Source organism: Vespa velutina, chromosome 8, assembly GCF_912470025.1.
Source record: "Vespa velutina chromosome 8, iVesVel2.1, whole genome shotgun sequence".
NCBI classification, from domain to species: domain Eukaryota; kingdom Metazoa; phylum Arthropoda; class Insecta; order Hymenoptera; family Vespidae; genus Vespa; species Vespa velutina.
Window position 1 is genome coordinate 32080 of NC_062195.1, and position 25760 is coordinate 57839.

The 25760-nt window shown below is 33.2% G+C and overlaps 11 protein-coding genes across 24 annotated transcripts; 7 read left to right on the forward strand and 4 right to left on the reverse strand.

Moving 5' to 3' along the window:
• Positions 1–772: 772 nt before the first annotated feature.
• LOC124951085 lies at positions 773–6330 on the forward strand. 5 transcript variants are annotated; one of them, XM_047498875.1, is made up of 17 exons: positions 773–1160; positions 1412–1734; positions 1824–1989; positions 2076–2279; positions 2378–2467; positions 2615–2731; positions 2891–2997; positions 3103–3241; positions 3302–3426; positions 3519–3713; positions 3806–4011; positions 4111–4356; positions 4441–4926; positions 5056–5360; positions 5451–5539; positions 5687–5815; positions 5929–6330. In XM_047498875.1, exons 2-17 carry the CDS (start codon positions 1589–1591, stop codon positions 6131–6133), a joined length of 2955 nt encoding a protein of 984 aa, XP_047354831.1. In that variant the 5' UTR covers positions 773–1160; positions 1412–1588; the 3' UTR covers positions 6134–6330. The 5 variants fall into 5 exon arrangements, with proteins under 5 accessions (XP_047354831.1, XP_047354832.1, XP_047354828.1 ...); XM_047498876.1 differs by having other exon boundaries at positions 4453–4926; XM_047498872.1 differs by having other exon boundaries at positions 4111–4926.
• Positions 6331–6499: 169 nt separating this feature from the next.
• On the forward strand, positions 6500–8356 carry LOC124950982 (tRNA-splicing endonuclease subunit Sen34). Of its 2 annotated transcripts, none has more exons than XM_047498627.1 (5): positions 6500–6689; positions 6945–7216; positions 7278–7488; positions 7646–7807; positions 7932–8356. In XM_047498627.1, the coding sequence occupies exons 1-5, from the start codon at positions 6629–6631 to the stop codon at positions 8120–8122; spliced, it is 897 nt and encodes a 298-aa protein (XP_047354583.1). In that variant the 5' UTR covers positions 6500–6628; the 3' UTR covers positions 8123–8356. The 2 variants fall into 2 exon arrangements, with proteins under 2 accessions (XP_047354583.1, XP_047354584.1); XM_047498628.1 differs by having other exon boundaries at positions 6508–6689; positions 6955–7216.
• LOC124950998 (50S ribosomal protein L27) lies at positions 7613–9112 on the reverse strand. The gene is made up of 3 exons (XM_047498658.1): positions 8884–9112; positions 8636–8799; positions 7613–8555 (listed from the first exon to the last, which is right to left on the reverse strand). The coding sequence occupies exons 1-3, from the start codon at positions 8930–8932 to the stop codon at positions 8352–8354; spliced, it is 417 nt and encodes a 138-aa protein (XP_047354614.1). The 5' UTR covers positions 8933–9112; the 3' UTR covers positions 7613–8351.
• Positions 9113–9247: 135 nt separating this feature from the next.
• Positions 9248–11697, reverse strand: LOC124950960 (chromatin assembly factor 1 subunit B). Its single transcript, XM_047498572.1, has 6 exons — positions 11403–11697; positions 11203–11338; positions 10807–11110; positions 10443–10706; positions 10042–10269; positions 9248–9957 (listed from the first exon to the last, which is right to left on the reverse strand). The coding sequence occupies exons 1-6, from the start codon at positions 11541–11543 to the stop codon at positions 9381–9383; spliced, it is 1650 nt and encodes a 549-aa protein (XP_047354528.1). The 5' UTR covers positions 11544–11697; the 3' UTR covers positions 9248–9380.
• Positions 11698–11981: 284 nt separating this feature from the next.
• On the forward strand, positions 11982–14505 carry LOC124950967 (trifunctional enzyme subunit beta, mitochondrial). 2 transcript variants are annotated; one of them, XM_047498589.1, is made up of 7 exons: positions 11982–12175; positions 12412–12583; positions 12661–13036; positions 13192–13366; positions 13434–13714; positions 13788–14093; positions 14201–14505. In XM_047498589.1, exons 1-7 carry the CDS (start codon positions 12121–12123, stop codon positions 14243–14245), a joined length of 1410 nt encoding a protein of 469 aa, XP_047354545.1. In that variant the 5' UTR covers positions 11982–12120; the 3' UTR covers positions 14246–14505. The 2 variants fall into 2 exon arrangements, with proteins under 2 accessions (XP_047354545.1, XP_047354546.1); XM_047498590.1 differs by lacking the exon at positions 11982–12175 and adding an exon at positions 12191–12323.
• Positions 14490–15838, reverse strand: LOC124950986 (exosome complex component RRP41). The gene is made up of 3 exons (XM_047498639.1): positions 15366–15838; positions 14964–15263; positions 14490–14874 (listed from the first exon to the last, which is right to left on the reverse strand). Exons 1-3 carry the CDS (start codon positions 15537–15539, stop codon positions 14521–14523), a joined length of 828 nt encoding a protein of 275 aa, XP_047354595.1. The 5' UTR covers positions 15540–15838; the 3' UTR covers positions 14490–14520.
• A 142-nt stretch (positions 15839–15980) lies between these two features.
• On the forward strand, positions 15981–17014 carry LOC124950985 (NAD(P)H-hydrate epimerase). The gene has a single exon (XM_047498638.1). It carries the CDS (start codon positions 16154–16156, stop codon positions 16985–16987), a length of 834 nt encoding a protein of 277 aa, XP_047354594.1. The 5' UTR covers positions 15981–16153; the 3' UTR covers positions 16988–17014.
• A 482-nt stretch (positions 17015–17496) lies between these two features.
• Positions 17497–20673, forward strand: LOC124950999 (dynein light chain roadblock-type 2). The gene is made up of 3 exons (XM_047498659.1): positions 17497–17668; positions 17763–17841; positions 17961–20673. Exons 1-3 carry the CDS (start codon positions 17666–17668, stop codon positions 18170–18172), a joined length of 294 nt encoding a protein of 97 aa, XP_047354615.1. The 5' UTR covers positions 17497–17665; the 3' UTR covers positions 18173–20673.
• Positions 18671–25705, reverse strand: LOC124950970 (XK-related protein 6-like). Of its 7 annotated transcripts, none has more exons than XM_047498595.1 (7): positions 23781–25705; positions 22978–23703; positions 22727–22910; positions 20213–22233; positions 19752–20079; positions 19501–19656; positions 18671–19425 (listed from the first exon to the last, which is right to left on the reverse strand). In XM_047498595.1, the coding sequence occupies exons 4-7, from the start codon at positions 20516–20518 to the stop codon at positions 18935–18937; spliced, it is 1281 nt and encodes a 426-aa protein (XP_047354551.1). In that variant the 5' UTR covers positions 20519–22233; positions 22727–22910; positions 22978–23703; positions 23781–25705; the 3' UTR covers positions 18671–18934. The 7 variants fall into 7 exon arrangements, with proteins under 7 accessions (XP_047354551.1, XP_047354553.1, XP_047354552.1 ...); XM_047498597.1 differs by having other exon boundaries at positions 20213–21914; positions 22061–22233; positions 22978–25705; XM_047498596.1 differs by having other exon boundaries at positions 20213–21914; positions 21993–22233; positions 22978–25705.
• On the forward strand, positions 20829–23227 carry LOC124950974 (protein fuzzy homolog). Its single transcript, XM_047498612.1, has 5 exons — positions 20829–21258; positions 21340–21732; positions 21812–22009; positions 22170–22369; positions 22458–23227. The coding sequence occupies exons 1-5, from the start codon at positions 21181–21183 to the stop codon at positions 22825–22827; spliced, it is 1239 nt and encodes a 412-aa protein (XP_047354568.1). The 5' UTR covers positions 20829–21180; the 3' UTR covers positions 22828–23227.
• On the forward strand, positions 23217–25643 carry LOC124950979 (electron transfer flavoprotein subunit alpha, mitochondrial). Of its 2 annotated transcripts, none has more exons than XM_047498624.1 (4): positions 23217–23461; positions 24008–24337; positions 24654–25106; positions 25181–25643. In XM_047498624.1, exons 1-4 carry the CDS (start codon positions 23420–23422, stop codon positions 25358–25360), a joined length of 1005 nt encoding a protein of 334 aa, XP_047354580.1. In that variant the 5' UTR covers positions 23217–23419; the 3' UTR covers positions 25361–25643. The 2 variants fall into 2 exon arrangements, with proteins under 2 accessions (XP_047354580.1, XP_047354581.1); XM_047498625.1 differs by having other exon boundaries at positions 24008–24064.
• Positions 25706–25760: the final 55 nt, after the last annotated feature.

Below are 25760 nucleotides of genomic sequence, written 5' to 3' on the forward strand. Positions count from 1 at the left end.
GCGTTACGGAATCTAAGTTCGCGCAAGCAACCATTCAGACGCGTTCAGACCCTTTCCATGCGCTCCCTTAATTCCGATCCGTCTACCTTTGTTTTATATATATATGTATGTGTATATATATATATATATATATATATGTATATATATTTACACATATATATAATGTTTCATTTAATCATTTATGGATTATTAATATTATTTTATATCATATTAGACTTTAATACATATCTACATAGCATTTATATGTTGAAAACGGAGATCACTTTCGCACGTTATATACACGAAATATCGCCTAAATTGGCAAGATTCGATTCGACTCTTTTTAATAAATCCCGTGCGATTGATATAAAGTTAGTATAAAAAGAAAAGCGATTAAATTAAAGTTAATATAAAGTACTCGTCGATTAATATAATACGGTAAGGTAGGTGCAATTTGTTACGTAGATCCTCTTCGTAAGTTACTTATTTGGCCACAAGTATTTAGGCGCCATGGATACGTGCGGTAATTATGAATGATGCCGATAATAAAACCGATCAAATTGGATAATACCACAAATTCTGTCGTAATTATTTTATCAAATACCAACGATATATCTTGTTGGTATTGGTCTTGTTCGATTGGTTTGTTTCGTAATTAACAATAAGTATATAAGTACATAATGGGCTTAACCAATAATAATAGTTTCTAACATTTTGCCATTGGTGGACTTGATGAAAATTTTTGGAAAAAGAACGATCGTTTAAACGATTACCAACTTTAATTTGCGCTCCGTCCACTGTTGGCAGGCGTTTATAACGTCAAGTAATGAGCCGCAATTGTATAGATCTTAAATGGTAATTGTAACATTGTAACGGTTCAAATTCTAAAATATATAGGACAATTCGTTTCTATCGGGATCGACTTAATAACACGTAGATATGTATTACATCTATATCTCATCTTTATTCTTCTCGTTGTGCTTCTTTAGACGGTAAGAATAAAAAGCGACAACTTATCGATTATAAGCCAAATATTCTTAACCTAAAATTTTCTTTAACTCGAAAACTTGAATTTGATAAGTAATAAACGTCCTGGACTTGATAAAAACGTCGTGACGTATCTACGTATTTCGAGTGAATAAAATGACGTTATGGTGAATGCCAAGCTGGAAAAAACCTAGGTAAACAGCTTACATACTTTGTTTATGTTAAACGAAAGGTGATCAAGAGCCTCTGTTTTCTCTTACAACATAATTATATACTTATTTAGTATGTATGTGTTCAATTGTACGTGCTCCTTTAGCATGGCAGGATTTTTGATCACGGCTCATATATTCTATATTACAAGCCGGGTGATAATTTATTCGTGATAAAAAATACAATAATTTAAAAAATATATTTCCCCGATAAGTTTTGTTTGTCACTCCAACAGGTAGCGCTGATTAATAAATGAATGTATGCGCGACAAACGAACAAACGAACAAACAAACACACACACACACACACACACACACATACACATATATATATATATATATCTACGCCAAGAAAGAAAACAGCAACAAATGCAAAAATTAAGTAAATAGCCATAATATCCAGGAAAGACGATATGGAGGAGGATATACGAAATACAAAATTCCATTTAAAAGTAACGCAAATAACGGAAGAAAACGCTCTTCTTCGAGAAGAAATCGCGAAATTAGATGATAGAAATTCAATTTTGGAAAGGCAACAAAAATATTTCAAACGTCAATTGTATGTATTATACGTTATATCTATTCAATTGTATTTTTATAATTATTGTTTGAAATTCGATGGCATATTGTCCCTTGATTATTTCGCAGGGAACAAATCCATGAAAAATATAGTGAACTGCAACGAGAATATGATGAACAAAAAGACATATTGGATGAAGTTAGGAGAAAAGAGAAAGACATCAACATAGCACTCCAGAAATCTACAAAAGAGCAACGGATATTATTAACAAGATTAGAAACGGTCGAATTAAAGGTTGTAACTGTGATATGATAGTTCGCGTTGACAACAAAAAAATATTATGGATTCGTAATTATAATTTCTCTTGCACTTGCAATTAGGCGCAAGAAGTAACAAGTCTGAAGAATAAGTTAAAGAAAGTTACGAATGAAAGGCTCGAATGTACGAAGCAAAAGGATGAAATAGTTGAAAAATTGGATGAAAAGTCTAACGAGTGCGAATCATTGCTTATGACAATTACAGACTTGAAAAAAGCGAATGAAAATCTTCAAAGTAATTACGAAGCGCGCGAAAATATGATCAAAGTAAGCAGACGTAAATACAATTTCTTCTTATCCGCGAAGGTGTTCAATGATTTACTAGAATGGTCATATGAATAGCCATAATCGTCTATGTCTTGCAGATGCTACGAGAAAATAATCGTCAACTAGAAGATGAAAATGTGGAATTAAAATTACTCATAAGTATGAATACTCGTACTTCTACAGACAAAGTGAGTTCATTTTCATCTTCGTCGTCAGCCATACTTGATCGTTAGAATTGCAGAAAATCTCTCTCCCTCTGTGTGTGTGTGTGTGTGTGTGTATGTGGGTAATTAGGTGCACGTATATAATAGAGATTTCCTTGAATATAATTTCAGCTCTCTAAGACGCCACATTCGAACGCAGAACCATATTGCATGGTACACGATATTCCATATAACAGATTCAACGATACGTTTCTTCAAGATTCCCTGTATGACGAATTGAAAGCTTCTGTAAGTGTAAAAATTTTATCTCTCACTGATCTGTGCAAACAAGAAGAACAAAAGAGAAAGAATAAAGCGAAAGAAATATATCCGTACATGTGTGTGTGTGTGTGTGTGTGTGTAAAGGAACAATCCTTCATGCATTATACATATATATGTACCTTTAAGGGTTTCACGAATATATGCAGCTGGAATGATACGATAAGCTACGAATTGAAGAAGCAAGTGCAATGTTACGAATTAGAAATTGATAAACTTATACAACAAACAGAATGGTAAATATATACATTAATGGATTTTTATTAATGTCCTAACATCGAGAATATTTTATATACCGGGATATTTCTTTTTTTTTTTTTTTTTTTTTTAATTTATCAAAGTGTTTTCCAACAATTGGTATCGGGACGCGACAAGAACTGTCTTCATCTTATAGAAAATATAAACCATTGTACTGAGAGTTCTGAAAAGATGAAAAATTTGGAGGTCCTTAAACAAAGGATACAAATTCTTTTGGATATGGTTAGTCGTGTAAAGCGAACAAATGAGATTACATAGTTATTAAAGTAAATTATTTATCAGGTAAACACAACATCTCCAGAACCTAGAGGTATTGAAATTGGTATTCAAGTGCCGGCAATTTCAAGAACGATAAAAAATTTGGAGGAATTGTCTAACTTAGACGAGGAAGATCATCTAGAATGCTTGTAAGCAAATCAATATACGATATGTATATGCGTAAAAATATCATTGAAGATTAGAAATTCTTTACAATCATTTTCTTATCGTTTAATTTTAGTTGTAAAAACAATCAAATAATCGCATCTCATGATATATCGAAAGAGAAACAAGACCAATTTACTATATCTGCGAAATGTCCTAAAGTAGTAATGGTGCCGAAATCCTTCGTCGGCGATCCAATCATACAAGTATTCGATAAAAGTGTTCGATGTATTACAAGTCCACGAAAAAAAAGATCAACGGAAAATATCAGGTCAATGAGGAAATCTAACTTGTCCTTCCTATCGCATATAAACGTATTTCGTTAGAATCTCGCTTATCTCTTCTATTATTATTTATTTATAGTTTAACTAGATTAGAAAGAAGAAAAACTATTCATAAGTTAATGTTCTGTAAGAATTCTTATAATGACGCTGCTACCAAAACACGAGCCGATATTATGGATGACGGTAATGGAGATTACACGGATAATGAAAGATATGTAACATTTATGGGCCATTTATCGTTACCAATAGACTTTTCGGTTACATCCAAACGAGTCGCAATAACGCGTAAGTAATATATCGAAAGAAACATTTACAATGTCCCAAATTTCTTTATTAAAGTCATTAATATAAACGTGGATATTAATAAGACGTATCCCTTATCAGGTAATCGTAAATCAAAGTCCGAATCTAGTCTACTTCCTGAAAAGAAAGCTTTATTTTGTCGGCCTTCGTTTAATGCTTTCATGCCATTATCAGCGGAGCCATTAATCAATGAAGCCATTGAAATGAGAAAAAGATCCTTCGACGGGTCAACTTGTGAAGAAGTTGAAAGAGTAAACATGTTTCCCGTACTACTCAAGCAGAACGATCGGCAGAATTTAACAAGCTCTCATGGATACGCATTCGGAGGTACCTATCGGTCATTGAACGATAGTAGTACAGATTCTTCGATTAGTTCGTCGTCTCTTCGATCCAATAATCTACTTCCCCAAGATTTTTCTATAGACGAGTTGGAACACCGTCCGTTTGAATTACACCGTCCTGTTCACTTGGCTCCTATGAAATTGAAATTCCCGTCGGATAAAGCCTCGCCTTTCACCAAAGAGCAACGTCTTACCAATAAGGATACACAACGAGGAGATTTCACTGCAGCGAGTAATAAATTGCTCGAAAATATAAAATCGAAAACGAACATCCGCGAAACAAAGGAATATAAAATCGTGGAACATTTTGAGGAAGGTCGTTTAAACAGAGATTATTATAATGAAAGCCCCAATAATTATCTCATGGATATCAATAAAGAAATCTATTCGATCAATAGTGAAACATATTTAATCGATAAATTAACGGGACCCATTTGCCGCGATATAACGTCTATGTATTTTCGAAGATTCTCTAATTTCGACCGAGAGTGTTATACGGAAGATCATCTACCAGCTGCATACTCAACACCGATGCGCATCGACTCGAAGGATAAAAGTAAGGACCTTTTTTTTCCTCCCTTTCTTCACTATTCTTTAATGGACGTTAGTACGTTAACCTTCTGAATAATCGTGTTTTCTTTCTTTGTTAATTTATATGCAAACGTATCACATTTCTGTCATGCAGATTTGTCGAAAAGTAAAAATAAGAAAGATGGCGATAATTGTGAGTCGCTCGTACGACGATTCGCTGATTTGGAAATGTCAAGAAAAAAATTATCCTTATTTAGGATATACAAGGACCGTTTGAACGAGATGAATAACGAGGAACGTCTAGAAAAGGTCGACTCTGGAGATGGAGAAGAAACAGTTTCGATATCACTTTGTAGTTTTGCAAATAACAGCGCGTTGTCGCGAAGTAAATGTGTGCTTACGAACAGAGAGAATTCCGATGAGTATTTTATGTCTAATGTAGCACAGAGAAACAATACGGTTAGTATTAAATGATGAAAACTTTGTCATTTTCCTTCAGTTCTCTTAACATCTGTACCATCCTAACCTATTAGATTATATTTGATTTAGGAAGGAAGAACGAATTGCGCAACTGCAAGGGAAGAAAAGATCAGGCCGACGTCGTCGGATGGTGAAAGTCAAATCTCAGATAGCAAAGAGTTAGTCAAGTTTATTTTCATGAAAATATGTAAATCAAATGCTTGTGCTTTTCAAACATATTTATAGACATTTAGGGAATATTTATATATATATATATATATATATACATAAAATGATATGTAGGTATTATTCAATTATTATTTCAGAAGTTTTCTCGACAGAACGCAACCGAGAAAGAATTTGCTAGAAGAAAATAAGAGCGTACTACAAGTTTGTAAATTCTATCATTCAAGTTCGGCAAAGTCGAAAATTGTTGGCGAAGAAACAAGATTACGGTAATATGCGAGTGATTATAGACAATAGGCAAAACACTTTTCATGATATTGTGTCATCTATATCAACATTTTTTCTTTCTTTTTTCCTTTTTTTTTTTTTTTTTCTTCTCTAGTACTTCGGTATCTCATTCTTTCACGAACATCCATATTCTACCATCGTGGTGCGCGCTCATTTTTTATGCACTGGTATTTTTTTTCGGATTTTATGCAGTAAATATATTTTTATATGTCGGGCCACCGTATAAATGGTGGTCACTCGAAGAAATACTCAATCGATACTTCCCAATTACAAATACGGGATGTTCACCACCTATATGAATATTAAGTCGATTAGTTTTGACATACATACATATATGCATATATATGTTGTAAGTATACGTTTAAACATAATTATTACATGCCGTTTATTAAAAGTAGGTATACATTGTATTTAAAACAGTGTTGTCAATTAAAGTATTAATCAATTATAGAGTGAATTTCTTTTTTACAAGTACATATGTCGCATAGTTAATAAAATACCATATATATATATATATATATATATATATATATATATATATATATATATATATATATATATGTATATATCATCGAAATTTATTGTTCAAGCTGCTAATACTCTAGCATGTCCAAAGTGTCATACATATGGTGCGTACCAGTGGCTACCATTAAGATAGTTGCTAGTAGTGCCAACCCGGATTACTTGCCAACTTCACTCTAATAAATCTTGAAGTGCTTTAAGGACTTTACCTGAATAAGGGATTGTGAAAGATTAAATAGAAAAACGTTTGATATTAAAAAAATTCAATATATATGTCAGATATGATCAATTTGACGTTTTCAAAAAATAATGCCTTTATATGGAACGCGGACGGTAAAATTATCTTGTTTTTATTATTTCCGTGTTATGATGTTTGGTTATAGTGCCATCATGTAAAAAAATGTTCTCGTACAATATGCCATTTCTTTGTGAATGATACATAATTAATGAAAAAAAGTTTGTGTAAAGTGAAAAGTTTTTTGTAAAAGATCATTATAATTTATTTCTCTCTCTCTCTCTCTCTCTCTCTCTCCCTCCCTCCCTCCCCCCGCCCCTCTCTCTCTCTCTCTCTCTCTCTCTCTCTTTAAGATTGGCTAAGACTGCGGAAAGATCATAGAATAACTGGAGAATTAGTGGGCTGTCTACCAAAATATCCCCGGCAAGAAGTACTTTCAGGTCTTCCATTGCTCTTGTTGCCAGAAGAAGTCTCTCTTTTATTAGAAAAAAAAATTGCACGTGTTGTTAAGTATTCGCATTTACAATACCCACCGAGCGAATCGTTAAAAGAAACCTTTGACAAGTATAGAGAGATATTGTTTATGGAACAGGAAAAATGCTTGAAGAAAGAAAAAGAAAAACAGGTATTTGGAATTATACAATGTTATGAATTTTTATGTTGTTATGATGATAAAATCATTCTAGATTGTAGCAATGATGGATAAAATAGTGGAAGGAAAAAGACGAAAAATGTTAGGGATAGAAACAAATAAGAAAAAAATGCGAAAACCTTTGGATAAAGATTTGCAAGAAGCTTTAAACAATGTAGAAGTAAATACTAAAGATCTCTTTGACGAACAAATGTCAAAATTGCCTAAATTAGAAAAAAGTGAAGCACTTGTACAGACGCATACGGGTAATAAGATATGGTACAAAATATTGACAATGTGTCAAATTTTTTATCCCAAATAACATGTCGATCAGAATGAAATGTTTCGTCTATTTCATTGGAAAAAACGTATACTATATATATATATATATATATTATTATTATTTATCATTTTGTTTATTAGCTTATCCATGGTGTAATGGGGGTAACTTTGAAATAGTTGAATGGAAATATCCTAATAGCGTACAAGAAAAACTTCGATATGCGACATTTAAAGACCTTTGGGAACGAGGTTATTACATAACGAATGGAGAAAAGTTCGGTGGCGACTTCCTAGTGTATCCAGGTATCTATGTATATACGTATATGACATTACTTTATTACAACATTTATTAGTCTTAACTGCTATTATCTCCAAAAGGAACTTTACGTGTGTTTATAATTATACATATAAATTGATATTTTTACAGGCGATCCGATTATGTTTCATTCTCAATTTATAATTCAATGCAAAAGCAGAAACGAGGAAATACCTATCACAGAGCTTATTGGGCAATGTCGTATTGCAAGTCACGTTAGGAAAACCCAAATATTGGCCACATTCTCTGAAGGTGGTAAAAGTGTAAATTATCAATCATTTCAGTGGGCTGAAAATAGATAGGAGCGATTGTAAAGTAGTATACGTAATTAATAATCGTATAAATTAAATTCTCTCTCTCTCTCTCTCTCTCTCTACTTATATTGTAATATTATTAGAAATCTGTTATCAGGGACTTTTCTGTTTGACAAACGATCAAAAAATATTAAATAATTGCGTTATGCGTTGTTTATATTATCTGAATTAATCATATATTCTCCTCTGTACGAATTACTTAATAAAATTCTCTGGTCTAAATGGCATTGATCAGTTTAAAACGATCGTGTTGAGGCATTGGTATTACGTTGAAATGTTTCTTATAGATAGTTTGTCCTTCCCGACCTGCATAATGTTTTATCACCCAATTGTGATCAAGATTAAGATTGATCTTCTCGCAAGTTATCAACACCTTTCCTGCCTCCATAGCAAACAATGTTCCATCTCTTCCCAAGCCAACCTAAGGAGAGAGAGAGAGAGAGAGAGAGAGTTATGTGATATTCGATAAAAAGAAATATTTATAAAGCGTATTTAATTTACATTTAGACCAGGATGAAATCTAGGTTTCAATTGAGTAGCAAGTATTGTTCCTGCCTGTACAAAACCACCATCATTTACACGGATACCTCTGTGCTTCGGTCTTGTCTTAATAGGTTTGTTTCTTGTACTGGTACTACTTTTCTTTGATGCATACCTGATGCATGCTGTTAAAAAAAGAAAATAAACAATAAATAAAACTTGATCTTTTGGTACATAAGAATAAACATAACCTCGAGAGTTTTACTCACTCAGATTAATAGTCGTTGGATTTAAGAAAAATTTGTTAAAACTTTGCATGGTGGATGAAATTATATTTGAAATATAAATAATTCTTTACCGATTAATATGACGTAATATAGATTTGCGTCAGACGTTAGACGTGCAAAATAAAGACGGTTAAGACGGAGAGTCGTCGCGATACGATGGCGCGATGCGTGCGCGCACTATGGATTAAATCGTAGTCGTTCGATATATTGAAATGGACAACTTCGATCGAAATAAATCGCTTTAAAAGTCCATTTAACGATCGATTATATATACAAAATGAAAGAAAAATTATTATTGAAATATCCATTGATGGGGGATATAATAGAGGATCAAATTTAAGAAAAATACTATTTTATATATATATTTTGCTAATTATTATAGAAATGTGTTAGAAAAATAATAGAAATATTATAGTCGTTTTCGGCTTATTTACATAATAAACTTGATAGTGTTTAAACATGAGTTAATGATTAGTTAGTTATTTTTTTCTTTTGGAACTAGAAAGAGTTATCAATTTCACTCTTCGCGGTGTCTTTTTCGATATTACCGAAGATGTCTTTATTTTATTAGGCGTATTCCTTTTAATTCCTGATCTTGTATCATTGTCGCTCTCTTCATTATAAACTAATTTAATATCTTCGGTTTCTTCTATCGTCCCCTCACTTTTATTAACACATTGATCTTTAGCCAAACTGCACTCCGATGAATTGCAATTATTTCGCTCCATTATGTCGTCATTTTCATTATAAGTTTCTTCACATTGATCATCCCTACTTTGCGCTTTTATTTCTTTATATTTGGTTACATCAACGTCCATTGCATTCGTATCTATATCAAGAAGCAAGGTATTGTCTTTCGTTTCAATCGCAGAGCCTGGCATATTTGGCGTAATTCTTTCGTTGTTGTTGTTGTTATTATTACTATTTCGAAGTACAGTTGAAGTAATCGTTGCACCTTTGACGTTATGCACATGGCCTAGTTCATTCTCCGAAAAATGTATTATCGAGCAATAACCATCCGTAGAAGATACAACTAAGATACGGCCATTGCTAGACCTGTAAAGAATAAAAACTGCACATGTTTCTGCTTATTTGTCCAATGATCGTGTTAAAAAAATTATACAAAAGTCTTTTACGAACCACGCAATGTCGGTTAATCTGGTATAATGAATATTTGATATCACGGCTATCGGAGAAATTTGTTGAGTATCATAAATTAATATTGAACGTTGCGTTGCAACGGCAAATATTATTCTATAAGGTAATGCTATCGTAGGAGTGGGTCCATTTTTTCGAAGTTCAAAATAAACAGGACAACATCGAATTGCTATTGTACATTCGTCCAAGGAAGGCAAAATCATTATTGGCCTGAAGATAAATGGACAAATAATACTTGCTGTAGTAATGTTAGACATATACATATACATATACATATACATATACATATATATATATATATATATATATATGTGTGTGTGTGTGTATAAACTTATATGTATATATAAACTTCTGGGACACAACGTCTCTGTTTGAATACTAACTCTTTCAAGTTGTGCCTAGAGAAGACAATTGTCGCATTTGCTGTCTTTTCTATGGTATCTTGCGGCTCTATTATGCCCGATGGAACGATTATTAACGTTCCGTCTATAGAAAAAGTTAGTCTTCTGAAAAATGACTTAAATGTATCGTCATAAAATAAACGAACTGTTTTGTCTCGCAAAGGATAATCAAGCGGTGTAGGAATAATGGACTTGTGAACGCGCTGTACTGTCTTCCTCGTAGAGATATCAACTAATCTGCACTGCCTAAAGTCAATAATTAATTTATTATTATCAACGATATAATGGTAACCTTAAAGACGCACGTAAATATGATGATATAAAATGAGTGACCATTCACAGATACCTGTCGCTGCTCATTGTACATATATATTGATTACAAGGGTCCCAGGTAACGCCTTGCACGAATCCTTTTGAATCGGATAATATACCATTGGTACGACCTTTATGAATATCCCATAGAATTGCTGTATTATCTACAGAACCTGATATTATGGAAGTAGAGTCTGGCGACCAACATATATCGTAAACATCCTCTAAATGGCCTCTCAGGACTTTCCATGAATTCCACTGTTCCTTATTCTCATTGTCCTCGGGAGAGATAAAAAAGTCGCATTCCTCCTTTTGCTTCCATAAAATAATGACAGATTCTATAAAAAGAAACGTCATAGAGATTATCATTCGTATCAGTAAAGTAATAATATATAATGATATGTATATAGAATATTATTTTTAAGTATACCGTCGTCCGCTGAGGCAAGGATTTCTTTAGATGGTGAAAATCTGACAACATTTACTGCCTTTTGATGTCGTTCCAAGTCCGCTACACATTTTATTATTGTTGTCGCACTATTCTCGGACGGCAAAAGATGCCAAATCTGAATATAAGATTAGCCGTAATTATTTCGATCATTTTAATTCAATTGATTTAAATGACTTTACCAAAACATGAGAATCAGCTCCTCCAGTAGCTAGACGCCAAAAATCTTCACCCGCAGATGTTTCACACGATTTATTCTGTATGTCGATGCTCAAAACTGGATCTCGATTGTGCCAAGAAATCTCTGGTGTAGTACACTTCATCTCTTCTGCCTAAATAACGAATATTATTTCTTCCCAAAGATTCCGAAACCAAAAGAAAATCTGATCTTAGTGCCGCTAACCGCATTATACCGCCAAATCGAGAGCGCGGAGTATATTTTACGCCAAGATGGACAATGTAAACAAGTAGAAGGTGTTATGTACAAATCAGTGCTACCAATGTCTCCGAATTTATCCGGAAAATGCAAATATTCCCTAGTATATTCGTAGAATTGCTTTTTAATTATTTCATATCATTATCAATAAATAACAGCAATTAATGATACAAACTCATCGTTTCAAGTGTTACAATCGATTGGCATGTTTCAATAAGATAGATAAATATTCCTATTTCGTCGACTTTAATGGTATATCTTTACGCTTGCATAGCGACATTCGTCACGCCATTTACATACAATACAATGCAGTTCTATATTTTGTCCAATAATGCTAAATGGCAGCACAAGTGATTTCAATTTAGTTACAGTCTATATTTGCGCGAGCATAATACAGTTAGATAAGCGTTGCACATTATTGTTGCGTCGTGATCTCTGTATAAGAAGAACATTTCTAATATACAATGTTTCCCTTTATAAAGGCAGTTTCAAAGATAGACCAAGGATTTAAGATTTATGGTACGTTGCTATATATTGCTATTTTTTAAGATGGCCAACGACTATTTGACAAATTGAAAAGTTGCTGGAATTGAAGAATTTCTTTTGCCATGCAACAAAGCTCAAAGTTCAACGTTGAGGAAGCATATAGATATGCGCGCACTTGTGCGTGCGTGTGATTTTGAATATTCAAATTTATGATGAAAATTTATTTGACTTGTTCTTCAAAGTTATATTAATTATCATGTATGCAACAGGTGTCACCTATACACGGGCTTGGGGAGTTCAAATGAATAAAAATTATGCGACAAAGTATGATCAAACTTCAAAAAATATCGTATTTGTAGACGGCGTACGTACGCCTTTCCTCCAATCTGGAACGCAATACAAAAATCTCATGTCATACGATCTTGCTAGGCATTCTCTGTTGTAAGTTTTTTCTTTTTTTCTATTAAATTATTAAAATCATAAGTTTTATCCGCCATTTCATTGCCTTTTTATTCCAGGAGTTTGAAAAGAAAAATAGGTTTTCCTAATGAAGCCGTAGAATATATTTGTTACGGTACTGTAATGCAGGAAATAAAAACATCAAATATCGGTCGTGAGGCAGCTTTAGGCGCAGGTTACAGTGAATATACACCGGCGCATACAATTACAATGGCTTGTATTAGCAGTAATCAAGCCATAACCACTGCTATGGGTTTAATTGCATGCGGTACCTATGATGTCATTGTGGCCGGAGGTGTTGAATTCATGTCAGATATACCTATAAGGCTTAGTCGTCCTATGAGAAGTTTAATGCTGCAAGGCAATAAAGCAAAGACTCTTGCACAAAAATTATCTCTTTTAGGATCCATTAGGCCGTCGCACTTTATCCCGGATGTTAGTTAGTTAATTACCTCTTTTTTTTTATATATGTATATATATATATATATATATCATATATACGTATGATGTACTCTCTCTATGTTATACAAAAAAGAAAAAAGAAAAAAAAGAAAGCAAAGAAACGAAAAAAAAGACAAATTTATCTTTAGTTGCCAGCCGTGGCAGAATTTTCTAGCGGTGAAACAATGGGACATAGCGGAGACCGCTTGGCAGCAGCATTCGCGATAACGCGAAAGGAAGAGGACGAGTACGCATTGAGATCTCACACGTTAGCTGCGCAAGCACAGAAGCAAGGAAATCTTTCGGATTTGGTGCCCATTAAAGGTATCGTGGAGGAGAAGAAAATTGAAGACATTGACGTTTTCATATTATTATAACATTAACCGTATAGTTTTAGGCGTAGAAGAAGTAATAAATAAAGACAATGGAATACGTGTTTCAACGCCAGAACAATTGGGAAAATTGAAGCCAGCATTTGTCAAACCGTATGGGACTGTTACCGCAGCTAATGCATCGTTTTTAACCGATGGCGCATCAGCGGCCCTGATAACGACAGAGGAAAAAGCTCGTTTATTGGGTCTCAGGCCGAAAGCATATTTACGAAATTTTACTTATGTATCTCAGGATCCGATTGATCAATTACTTTTAGGCCCCGCATACGCCATTCCCAAGGTTTATAGATGATAGCATACGGCATGCGCGCAAGAATGCATGAGAACCTATATGAGCTTATATGAAATTACAGGTATTAGAAAAATCTAAGTTAAGTGTAAAGGATATTGGCGTATGGGAAGTACACGAAGCCTTTGCCGCGCAAATATTAGCTAATCTGAAAGCTTTGGATTCCGATTGGTTCGCGCAACATTATTTAAAAAAAAGTGAAAAAGTAGGTGTTCCAGAGCTCCAAAAGTGGAATTCATGGGGTGGATCTCTTTCGATTGGTCACCCGTTTGCCGCTACAGGAATCCGTTTAGCCACTCATACTGCCAACAGGCTTATCAAAGAAGATCAACAGTTTGGACTAATTGCAGCATGTGCAGCTGGCGGACAGGTGAATTCAAATAATAATAATAAATCAATTAAATGCCCCTTAATTAATAGAATCAGAATAATAAATTGTCGTATCATTCATTATATGTATGTGTATGTGTTTTCTAGGGAGTGGGTATGATCTTGGAGAGACATCCAGATGCTAAAGTTTGATAATATCAAACGGCCCGTGCAAGATATTTCTAAATGAGAAATTTGTCAAGAAGAAAAGTCGACGTTAACACGAATATTGTACAGAAAATGATTTTTATACTAAGTTATCTTTACTATTGATATCTTCTTTTCTTCTTCCTCCTCCTTTTATTTTCTTCTTTTAACATGTCTCTATTATTTTCTAGTATAATACGCCGAAGGACCACTTTTTGTATAATATACTTTATTAGAAAATAAAGTGGCATATTGAAAAAACGAAAGAGTATTTCTTCGCTTTAATCGAGTGTAACGTTACATAACGATGGAAGTGAATGTATTGTTAAATGGTGACGTACGGCACGATCTAAAATGGCTTTTATGTCTTGACATCCAAGCAAAGCACGCTGTTTTAATGATTCCAAATGCGATAAATGTAACCTTTGACCCGCTCCTTGAGCAACGACAATCAATCCAGAATTTTTTGTCGCGCTATCATTATTTGTTTCAGGTAATGCAACAATAGATAAAGTTACACCCGGAGCGCATTCTTCTATAAAATTTGCATCCAATACGCCCGAGCCGACACCTCCCTCCTCTCCATCCGTGTATGAAGAGTTTACTAATGTTATTGTACATCCAATCGCATAATTCTAATGGTAAGGAAAATGAAAAAAAAATACATAATGACATCGTAACGGAGACAACAGGTATAATGACCAACTCGAATAAAAAAATATACCTTTATAGGTATCCCAGCGTCGATCAGTGCTAGGCTGGCCGCATTAACGGACGCACAATAATCGCTTCCGTCTACTTGTAATACTTCCACGAAAATATCAATCTGCGAGCGCGGATACAATTCCAAATGTATTATCGCTTCCATTGCACGGCGCAATTCAAGAGACCTTTCCTGTGATTTACGGTCACCTCTTGGTTTACGTTTACGTTCGCCGGATGTAAAACTAAATACTGCCATACTATATTGACAATTTACAATGGCTTTGGTAATTTTGCTGCTACTTCTACCTGTGCCTTTAGGCTGTAAATCGTTTTTGAAAAGTTAGACCAATTATACAGGATTCATTATATATATATATATATATATATAGAAAAATATATAGATTAAAAATCATCAAGATACCTGATGAGGCCCGTATACCGCCGCCAAGATCTTTGTTTTACCATGTTCTATATAAGCGCTTCCGTCGGCCTGACCGAAAACACCCATCCTTACGTGAATTTGTCTCAATTCTAATGGACGTCTCCCATCGACGCGCAAACCACCTTGATCTGCTTCAATATCTTCTTCTATCATCTTAATCCTTATGTTTTACTTTAACCTCTTAGCAATGTTAATGAAAATACTCATAACCTATATCTATGACAATTCCTTTGAAAACGGGAAGTCTCGTTCACAACTCTCGCAATATCTATCCTCTTATTATTGGTCACCTCAACAAATTTATCTTTAGAGATGGCAATTACTTTCTTCTTCCTTTTTTTTTTTCCCTGTCCCCGATCGAGATCTATTCAAAACACAACCATTTTCGAGGATTCAATCAACAGGCAAGATTTGTAGATGAAAAAATTGAAGTATGTAACGACGTTGCATTTAGCCGGCGCAGCCAAAGGGTGGCGCACGTGACGCCTGGAGCCTGGCCAACATTTTACATAAAATTTATTCATTTTAAATGAATTCATCGCTCATATAAACTGGAATAATGTATTTATTGCGTCGTAATTATTTAAATGGTGAACAATCTGCTCTTGGTTTTCGAATACCTAGAGACATAATACGATCCGTTTCAACAAATATATTATCCCTATAAAATTGGTCTTGACCAATCGATATCGATAATCTGCTACAAGAGTACAGGTTATCGATAAAAAGGATAAAAAAAAAAAAAAAAAAAAACCCCAGGCTTATAAATGTTATCGGTAATTTTTAAAGGTTCGTCGATTTGTCGAAATAATTTGTGGATCGAACATGTGATACCCGTTTTAAATGTTAGAAACAATAGTTGTTTAACGATAAAGCGCCTGGAGCATAAGAAAATGGTAAAATACTTGAATCAATCGGAAGCAATCAATATTGATAAGGATCTATTTGAAAGATATAAATTTAGCTTGGACCAATTGATGGAATTAGCCGGTCAAAGTTGTGCCATAGCAATAGCAAAGTCATATCCTTTGTCAAATAATTCTTCAGATAGAATTCTGGTTTGTTGCGGACCAGGAAATAATGGCGGCGATGGTTTGGTATGCGCCAGACATTTGAAACATTTTGGTTATACCCCCGAGATTTATTATCCAAAAGAAACCGACAACCAGTTGTATAAAAATCTGTTGCATCAGTGTAAAGAAAATGATATAAAGATTTTAGAAAGTAAATTTATAATAGATAAGGATCCAGTTGAACTTTTAAATGGATTCAGAGTCATAGTCGACGCTTTGTTTGGATTTAGTTTTAAACCTCCTGTAAGGGATACCTTTGTTCCTATTATGAAGATATTGAAAGCTGCATCCATTCCTATATGCAGCATAGACATACCTTCAGGATGGGATGTTGAAAATGGTCCATCTTTGAAAGATGATATATGTCCAGAAATGTTGATATCCTTAACGGCACCAAAGATGTGCGCCCATAAATTTAAAGGAAAATTTCATTACCTGGGAGGCAGATTTGTACCTAAAAAACTAGCATTAGCTTACGATCTTAATTTACCGATGTATCCAGGAACAGATTTAATCGTATCTCTGTAATAATAAAATACTTTAGTGGTTGGCAAATTGCGCTGTCTTTTAAGTAGATTAACTCCTTCTCTTCAAATTGTTCTAATGTGATGTGACTGGTATGTACCAGTAACAATTATCGGCGTATTATGCTTCCGACTAACGTTACTTATTTGATTATTTCTAAACTCAAATGAACATGGATTGTGTTACGTTTGTATATTTGTTTACTTAAAGATCTGTATGTATGCGTACGTATACACAGACATACATTATTTATTAATATATATAAAAATAATATATTGTATTAATTTTAGCAGGAATGTAATATAATCGTTTGAGTTGGCCCAATTAAAATTGATATTAAGTTTTATTCCAATAAAATTAAGTCGTTTATTATACGTGTTTTACTTTCTCTACCTTATAACAGATTTGAATATGCCGCCCTATGGAACCATGATAAATTTTAGTTTCAAATCTAAGTATTGTTTGTTTAATGCTCCGCTCGTTGGATACCTACAATATTACGCATAATAAGAAATTTTCGGGGTCAGATTAGTTGCGGTCAATTATATCGATTGTTTTACCGAATTATATGTTCGTTCTCTCTCTCTCTCTCTCTCTCTCTCTCTCTCTCTGAAAGATATGCTCGTCAAGTAATTTTATAATCATTGTGTTATGCCAGAAAGAACGTTCTAAATTCACAACATGGTAATTTGATAATTTCGTATAAATAATAAATAATAGTATATAATCGTATTATAAATATATGCAAATAAATGTATATAACGATTTGTTGCTTAAGGCACAAGAAGTCGAGGAAACCATGAAACGTATACAATCTCATAAGGGCGTTGTTGGAACTATTGTAGTAAATGCAGAAGGTTCGTATTGTCGCATATTTATTATGTTAAATAATATTATTATCGTATAAATGATCTCTCGTTCGAAATATGTGTATATATATATATATATATATATACATATATGTATATTATAACAGGAATTCCTATTAAATCCACATTGGATAATACAACGACAGTGCAATACGCCGGCCTGATCAGTCAGCTGTCAGACAAAGCACGCTCTGTAGTTCGTGATTTGGATCCAACAAATGATCTAACATTTTTACGTATTCGTAGCAAAAAACACGAAATAATGGTTGCCCCAGACAAAGAATTCATTCTCATAGTAGTTCAAAATCCAGTAGATTGATATTTCCAAAAAGGAATTATGCATTGTAAGCCTTCGCAAAATTTGAATTTTATGTTTGTGACTATTATTTTATTTGTTATTTAATACATTCCACTTAATCATTTTACCATTGAGAAATTCATTGTTATGTTAACTTATCAATTAATTAGATTGTTATGAAATAAGAGTATATATATGTGTCGCGCGCGCGTGTATATACATATATATATATATATATATATATGTGTGTATATATATATATATATATATATATGTGTGTATATATACACACGCACACACGTTTCACATGTATCCTTAAAACATAAATAAAAATAATAAAAAAAATATAAATGCGGAAAAGAATCTTTTAGCATTGATGAAGTACTAAATATAAAACTGCACTTGAAAGATTATTAATTTAACTTGTACGCAAAATACTGCTCGTTAATATTATATGTTATATGTAATCTTATTTAAGGTTAAGTATTAATTAATGACATGTTAATTTCTTCAATCTGATTCTGTTTACATATACAATTTATTCTAATTCTTAAATCTTTTAGCGTATATAAATTACTTGAGATAGTGTTACTATAGGTTACGGAAGATCGATACAACTTATTTTCTTCTCTTATACGTCTAAATATTAAAAAATTCATATAAAAATGAATAAATTATTAGGGAATGTTACGTGTGACGCACGCGCGACACACGAGATATGATAATATTAAATGCGACATTTATCTACCTAAGTATTATCTCTTGCACATTATCATGAAGATCTCAATCTTCATTATTTAAGTTCGATTGTGGTTGACTCTTTCTAACTGGATGATAAAGTGTATAATAAAGAATCATGGCAGTGATACCTAAGATGAAAGGCACCGTGGAAGGGACAATATATAGAAAAAAGTACCAAGAGTGTTTTGCTTCTATAGAAAAATTGAACATCCAAAGAAGATTAGCGATAACATTTTCTAAAAAGCATAGGCTGTAAAAAAAGGAATGCTTTAAAAGAGTATTGCCATCTATAACATTTAAATATACAAATATATGGAGTAGACCTATGACCAATGCAAGAAGCACGGAATAAAATCGTTCCGTTATCGTTGGTGTCATATGAGGAGCACGATTATTCTTACGACAAAACTGTAATATACCATGTGAATCGATCAAAATCCAAATTGTCATGGCAATCCAATGACAGATACAAGCGATGCCGGTGTATAACGGCCATATACTGGCAATTAAACTCACAATTAATATTCTTGAGACTGTAATCAAACAAGATTACATAACAAATGGCATATCCTGCATTACTACAACTTATTCTATAATATTAAACATACCTGTAACGAGGAAGTGCCAAAAAAATTGACATATGCTACCTCGAATGTTCATTATTTCCTTATCATGTTGGGCCAAACGAATGGTGCGATTGTAACTTGCCATGGCCCAACCCATACTGACTAAAGAACTAACAATACTACAGACTTGATGTATAACTAGAAAAGAAGAAGGGAAGAATTTCTAATTATTATATTATAGAGTACCTTTATATAATTAAATTCGATTAAATATAATTGAAAAGGACAAATACATTCAAGATTTATATCTCTGTTATAATGCTTCAATAAAATCGTTAATTGCAAAACTTGCTGAGGTGCTGCTTCTAGAAAGCATTCAAATATTCTCAAGAGGGCAACGTCTTGATCTTCCTTAAGCATTTTAAGATAATATCGTCTTTGGCCATTGCGATCACCTACTTTCTCACATTTACGTGCCTTTAAAGCATAAATCAGAGTATCATAATAACGTATCACAGGTGCTAATTGGAAAGCCACCGCCAAGACGCAATATATTTTCTTCTTAATCATCACTTGTGTACAAGACTTATGATTTTCTAATTGTCCCAAGTCTGACTCTGTCTACAATACACAAGATATAAATGAGAGCGTGGCAATTTTTATGGACTATAAAAGAAGTATTCTATACGCTTGACTTTTCTTTTACTCCCTTGAAAAGGGCAAAACGTAGTACAGATTCAATAATCGCATTTACCTTTTCGTCTTGATGTTGCATTCTTCTACTAATAATTACATTTATAAAAGATGGAATAAGTAGAAAGACAAGGGTCCAAATAAAATATATTACTTTATTTGCCAATAGATATCTTACCGCGATATTGATATCAAATGCCATGTCAATTAAGTGCATTATAATTGAACATACCAGAAAGAATACATCTAAATAGGTTACGCATGGTTGTCTTGAGGGGATGTCTACGACGTCTGAATCAAATTTTAAAGTTGAAAAAATACCACCAATGTACATGATATACCTTTTATTATTTCTTTCTTCTATCATTTTATAATGATTGAATAACCTCAAAAGTAAATTTTTACACAAGTAGATGTCAAATCGCTACGCATTATACGCATTATAAGCATTATAAGTATGTCGTCTCATTTTTTGTAATTTAAATTTGAAGAGATTCTTCATATACATATATATATCCCTTATACATTGTTTATTTATTTCCTTTCTTTTCTCTCTCCCTCTCTCTGTCTCGTTCTTATTTTCTCTTCTTGATTTAAGTTAATTCATGTTTGGACAACCACTTGAATCTCTTGAGACGCCAACAAAGCATTTATTGTATAGTTCAAAGTGTATATATTGAAAATATAGTAAAGTGTATGTTACAAAATTTTTGAATATATTTGCCTCGTTAACGCAATATTTAACGTGTCGTCGTCGTGCGTCCGTGTATATGTGCACGCATACACACACATATACACACGTATATATAAATATACATATATATATATATATATATATATATGATGATCGTGTGCGTACACACACGTATAGACGTGTATTACTTCTATATGCAGTTTGTTATAAACAAAGCAAGCGATATCGAGCCCTTTGCACGCAGTTAAACGCGATACGATGACATTTGGTCGAGTTTAATTATAATTTAACAAGAAATAGAAATAATCGAGGAGATATCGAGAAAGAAGTGAATTATGGCAGCACAAGTTATGTGTTTAACATCATCAGGAGGAATTCCATTGTTTTCTCGTCAAAAGGGAGATAAAGAAATGGTTCGTCCGTATGTTTTATATGGAATAACCATTGTTTGTTATACCGTTTTAGTCGTCAATTTCTTTATGAAATATTTCTAGATAACTTTTTCTAAAATGGCATCTCTAAATGGCGTCCACATGTTTCTTAAAACACAAAATATGAAGCTATTAAATACAGATCTACCAGATACAGCTATAGTTTGGAAAGAATATGAACAAAGTATTATATTAATAATTATTGCGAATGGTGCAACAAAATATACTTTAAATAAATTCCTCGATGTTGCCTTTGGTGCGATGATCTTATTCGTCGGTATTGATGAAATCAAAAATGCAAAGAATATAGAGCGCTTGAAAAAAGATTTGCGTGCATGTAATCCAATTATAGATAGACTCTTAGAATGTTTAGATATCGGAGATCGAATTTGTACCAAGACGGATATTGTTAATATGACAGAGTGTATAATTTTACATGAGAACCATCTGTTGCAGGTATTAAATTAATTGTATATTTTAAATGTACTTTTGTATCATTGGATGATTCATATGTATTTTATAAAACTTTTTAAAGACTTGTTTAGAGGGATACATGGAATGTTTAGATTCAATGTATGGATGCATTTTGGTACATGGTTGTTTAGCAGTAGCAACCGATGGATGGTGGTCCTTGGATCCTATAGAAAGAAAATTGTTAATAATGACAATAGCGACCGAAACTAATTACACGGCACGCGATTTACCAATATTTTTACCATACAAAAGTCCTGACGTAAGTATCATGTCGCGCGTTAGTGATTTGAAAGAAATAACTATTGTCTACCTCAGAAATATTTGAAATGCACAAGCACGTAGTAAACATGCACGCTTGTTATAATAGAGTCCACTTCTTCCTTTTCTTCTTCTTTTTTTTTTTTTTTTTTTTTTTCTAGATAGCTTACAGATTAGTATCTATCACGTTGATAAATCATGTAGAAGTGGTGGCCTTATGCGGACCTAATCCAGAGTTATCAGAGATTGAAAGATATGTTGTGCAATGCTGGAGAACAAGTATGGACATTTTACGTAATTCGGAACAGTGTTATCCTAGAAACGTACCCACTGCAATCTCTTTGGATATTAATGCATTGGGGTAATATAAATTTATTCATCACAAAATATACTTTTTTTTTTTTTTTTTTTTCTAAACAGGATTATGAAAGGAGAAATTATTTTTCTAGATTCTTATTGGCAAACTGTAAGATAGAAAAATTTGTACTTGGTAGAAATGCACAAAGCGCAAAAAATCGAGTAACGGGAACGCACAGATTAGACGTATTAAGAACTTTTTATCATCAGGCAATAGAAACATTTATGCCTTCGTCCGAGTTGGAAGAAAATTGCCTAGAAATGGACTTTGGAAGTAAATGGAAATTTGTGGGTGCCAAGGAAACATATCTGTGTTCGGAATATCATAAATGTCATGCTCTAAAAGATGGAGATCACATACTCTGCGTATTATATACATCTATGGTACCTACTCATACAATGAGATTGATTACCGAAAAGATCTTGAAAATGTTATTAATCGATAAGCAAATTTGTTGGTAGACATTGCAAGGAAAATGAAAGAAATTATTCTTTTAAGAGAATAAAATGTTTTCCTGCTTCGTGGTCCATGCGGGAGATAGTGCCTATAAATATATATTTATATGAATCATTCGTCCAAAGAGTTTGTAGGGTTATGTTAAATGTACGTACCATATACACTTAAATATACCTACATAAAGCTACATAAATATACGTCGCATATACTCGTACATGCGGCGAGCGCGCTTTTATCGAATAGAGTTGAAAAAAAAAAAAAAAAAAAAAAAAAAAAAAAAAAAAAAAAAAAACAAATAAATAAATAAGAAGAAAAGTTTAGTTCCCGTACGAGGCCGTGAGCGTCGCTCGTGTACTCGTAAAGATCTAGATCGTTCGAACGATTTAGATCTTTAAATAGGTTAAAGAAGAAAAAAAAATCAACAGCTCGTAGCTCAACCTAGCGCAACCTATATTCACATCCAATGTACGATTTGACCCTAGAGCGAATAGAAATTGAGAAGATTATCAGCTGATGTAAGAGAGGAAAATAAGTGAAACAAGTTATTTAACGCTAATCTTTATTATAAGATACGAGATATATTGAGTATATGTAAAAATGTTTGCTGCATCGTTCAGATTTCTACTCAAAGCAAGAAGAGTAAGTAGAAAAATTCATTACGAAGACGTGTAAAGCAAAACATTCATGTTCGTTTCCCAAAATGGCATTAGGACACGAAACATACATATATATATATATATATATATGTGTGTGTGTGTGTTCGTACAACTGCACCATATGTGTGCCTTGGGATTTAACACTGCCGTCCGCATGTCTCGTAAAAATTTATTCGCTTGTCGCCGGCAGCGCTAATTCGCATTACTTGGTTTGTCGCAGAAATACTTATAAAAACAAAAAACTTGTTGAGTTAGGTAACAATACGTTACATAGTAACTTACTTACTTACTTACTTACTTACTTAAACAAAACACCAACAGAATGGAAAAGATAGAAAAGTGCTGTCGCTGGCAATTGAGCGATACTATGCACACACCACTGTGATTTCGCCATCCGTTGGCCGCTATTTCGCGCACACCACTGTAGTGTCATTGGACGGCATAGTGTTAATTATTAAGTTATCTATTATGATTTTAATAGCGAATAAAAGTTTTCACGTTTCTTTTATTATACGCTTTTCATTTTCAGATAAATACGCAAATACGCCTTGAATCAACGTTAGTCATAGCGGAACACAATAATGAGGTATTGTCACCAATAACATGTAATGTGTTGAGTGCAGCAAAACAAATTGGTAATGACATTACCGTTTTAGTCGCTGGAACAAAATGCGATGCGGTGGCAAAGGCTGCAAGCAATGCAAAAGGCATTAATAAAGTACTTTTGGCAAATAGCGAAGCATTTAAAGGATTTACTTCGGAATCATTGACGCCACTGATATTAGCGATGCACAATCAAAATAAATACACTCACATTTTAGCCGGTGCTAGTGCTTTTGGTAAATCATTATTACCGAGAGTTAGTACATACTTGATTTTATTACTTTTTTCTATAAATACATTATTAAGAAGGATATGGTCGTCATTTAAAGTCTTTTATATCGTATCGTTAGAGCAAAATTTGTAATTCTCATATTAGATTTTACATATTAGATTTATTTTTATATATTTATATATCTATTATTGTCTATCTGAGATTCTCATTGTCGAAGATGAGTCATTAAAATAAGGAATAAGGAGCTAAGATTTGATCATCTTTGGTAGAAACATTACGTTACCGTTTCTCTTACTTTAATAATAAATCATGTATTGTATATTTGTTGAATTGATTTTAGATTGCGGCAAAATTGGATGTTTCACCGGTAAGTGATATCATTGGTATAAAAGCACCAGACACTTTTGTTCGCACAATTTATGCTGGCAATGCTATACAGACCATAAAAGTCAAAGATAATGTAAAAGTTGTGTCGGTGAGAGGTACTTCGTTCGAAGCATTGCCTCTGGAAGGCGGTAATGCTGCGTGTGAACCAGCCCCATCCGGTGATTACAAAACGAATCTAGTTGAATTTATTAAGCAAGAAATTAGCAAAAGCGATAGGCCCGAATTAACGTCCGCTAAAGTAGTAGTTTCGGGTGGACGGGGATTAAAGTCGGGCGAGAATTTTAAATTGCTCTATTCCCTGGCTGATAAGCTTAATGCTGCTGTCGGAGCTTCAAGAGCTGCCGTTGATGCTGGATACGTGTCCAATGATCTGCAGATTGGACAAACGGGAAAGATCGTTGCACCGGTATGTACTTGAATGACGCATTGAAATAATATTGTATGTACTCAACAATGACCTTGTTCGTAATTTCGCTTTAGGATTTGTACATAGCAGTGGGTATTTCTGGAGCAATTCAGCATCTTGCCGGTATGAAGGATTCAAAAACAATTGTTGCTATTAATAAAGACCCAGAAGCACCAATTTTTCAAGTGGCAGATTATGGATTAGTTGCGGACTTGTTTAAAGTTGTACCAGTACTTACAGAAAAATTGAAATGAATATTTCATTATGTTTCTCAACAATTAGGATAATTTTTAACTAATTAAGAATATACAATCGAAGAATTAACTATATTCTATCTTCGATCGATCGATCGAAGGCAAGAAAAAAGTCTTGCGAAATTTAATTAATGAATGCAACGTTAAACTTAATAATTAAGGCAAACCACGATTATTATATATTATTCTATTTTACGAACTTATTACATTCGCGATATTCGCACCAGTTAATGATTTTAACCGTTTGACCATTTTTATGAAATGTTTTACTTCGACAGGGTGGGGAAAGAAAAGGGAAAAGAATGCTCCTATACACATATCTTTTTATATTTATATTTAAGGAAATGAGAATGAAATATATTTTATACTGAAATAAATGAACATATATACGTATATATGT

Bases quoted from the DNA above. Each gene is read 5' to 3' on its own strand.
- LOC124950986 (XM_047498639.1), bottom strand. From the start codon at position 15,539: ATGATAGAAGAAGATATTGAAGCAGATCAAGGTGGTTTGCGCGTCGAT. The intron at 15,264-15,365 runs GTATCTTGATGA...AACGATTTACAG, and splicing joins CGGTATACGGGCCTCATCAG to CCTAAAGGCACAGGTAGAAG. The intron at 14,875-14,963 runs GTATATTTTTTT...CCTTACCATTAG, and splicing joins ACGCTGGGATACCTATAAAG to AATTATGCGATTGGATGTAC.
- LOC124951085 (XM_047498872.1), top strand. From the start codon at position 1,589: ATGGAGGAGGATATACGAAATACAAAATTCCATTTAAAAGTAACGCAA. The intron at 2,998-3,102 runs GTAAATATATAC...AATTTATCAAAG, and splicing joins CTTATACAACAAACAGAATG to TGTTTTCCAACAATTGGTAT. The intron at 5,816-5,928 runs GTAATATGCGAG...TTTCTTCTCTAG, and splicing joins GGCGAAGAAACAAGATTACG to TACTTCGGTATCTCATTCTT.
- LOC124950967 (XM_047498589.1), top strand. From the start codon at position 12,121: ATGTTTCCCTTTATAAAGGCAGTTTCAAAGATAGACCAAGGATTTAAG. The intron at 12,176-12,411 runs GTACGTTGCTAT...TGTATGCAACAG, and splicing joins CCAAGGATTTAAGATTTATG to GTGTCACCTATACACGGGCT. The intron at 12,584-12,660 runs GTAAGTTTTTTC...TTTTTATTCCAG, and splicing joins CTTGCTAGGCATTCTCTGTT to GAGTTTGAAAAGAAAAATAG.
- LOC124950982 (XM_047498627.1), top strand. From the start codon at position 6,629: ATGTCAGATATGATCAATTTGACGTTTTCAAAAAATAATGCCTTTATA. The intron at 6,690-6,944 runs GTAAAATTATCT...TCTCTCTTTAAG, and splicing joins CTTTATATGGAACGCGGACG to ATTGGCTAAGACTGCGGAAA. The intron at 7,489-7,645 runs GTAATAAGATAT...TTTGTTTATTAG, and splicing joins ACTTGTACAGACGCATACGG to CTTATCCATGGTGTAATGGG.
- LOC124950974 (XM_047498612.1), top strand. From the start codon at position 21,181: ATGGCAGCACAAGTTATGTGTTTAACATCATCAGGAGGAATTCCATTG. The intron at 22,010-22,169 runs GTAAGTATCATG...TTTTTTTTCTAG, and splicing joins TACCATACAAAAGTCCTGAC to ATAGCTTACAGATTAGTATC. The intron at 22,370-22,457 runs GTAATATAAATT...TTATTTTTCTAG, and splicing joins TTGGATATTAATGCATTGGG to ATTCTTATTGGCAAACTGTA.
- LOC124950999 (XM_047498659.1), top strand. The intron at 17,842-17,960 runs GTTCGTATTGTC...ATATTATAACAG, and splicing joins TATTGTAGTAAATGCAGAAG to GAATTCCTATTAAATCCACA.
- LOC124950998 (XM_047498658.1), bottom strand. From the start codon at position 8,932: ATGCAAAGTTTTAACAAATTTTTCTTAAATCCAACGACTATTAATCTG. The intron at 8,800-8,883 runs GTGAGTAAAACT...TTTTTTTAACAG, and splicing joins TCCAACGACTATTAATCTGA to CATGCATCAGGTATGCATCA. The intron at 8,556-8,635 runs GTAAATTAAATA...CTCTCTCCTTAG, and splicing joins GATTTCATCCTGGTCTAAAT to GTTGGCTTGGGAAGAGATGG.
- LOC124950970 (XM_047498595.1), bottom strand. From the start codon at position 20,518: ATGATAGAAGAAAGAAATAATAAAAGGTATATCATGTACATTGGTGGT. The intron at 19,657-19,751 runs GTATTTGTCCTT...CTTCTTTTCTAG, and splicing joins CAGAGATATAAATCTTGAAT to TTATACATCAAGTCTGTAGT. The intron at 19,426-19,500 runs GTATGTTTAATA...GTTTGATTACAG, and splicing joins TTGGCACTTCCTCGTTACAG to TCTCAAGAATATTAATTGTG.
- LOC124950960 (XM_047498572.1), bottom strand. From the start codon at position 11,543: ATGAAGTGTACTACACCAGAGATTTCTTGGCACAATCGAGATCCAGTT. The intron at 11,111-11,202 runs GTATACTTAAAA...TTCTTTTTATAG, and splicing joins CCTTGCCTCAGCGGACGACG to AATCTGTCATTATTTTATGG. The intron at 10,707-10,806 runs GTATCTGTGAAT...TATTGACTTTAG, and splicing joins TGTACAATGAGCAGCGACAG to GCAGTGCAGATTAGTTGATA.
- LOC124950979 (XM_047498624.1), top strand. From the start codon at position 23,420: ATGTTTGCTGCATCGTTCAGATTTCTACTCAAAGCAAGAAGA. The intron at 23,462-24,007 runs GTAAGTAGAAAA...TTTCATTTTCAG, and splicing joins TTCTACTCAAAGCAAGAAGA to ATAAATACGCAAATACGCCT. The intron at 25,107-25,180 runs GTATGTACTTGA...ATTTCGCTTTAG, and splicing joins CGGGAAAGATCGTTGCACCG to GATTTGTACATAGCAGTGGG.
- LOC124950985 (XM_047498638.1), top strand. From the start codon at position 16,154: ATGTTATCGGTAATTTTTAAAGGTTCGTCGATTTGTCGAAATAATTTG.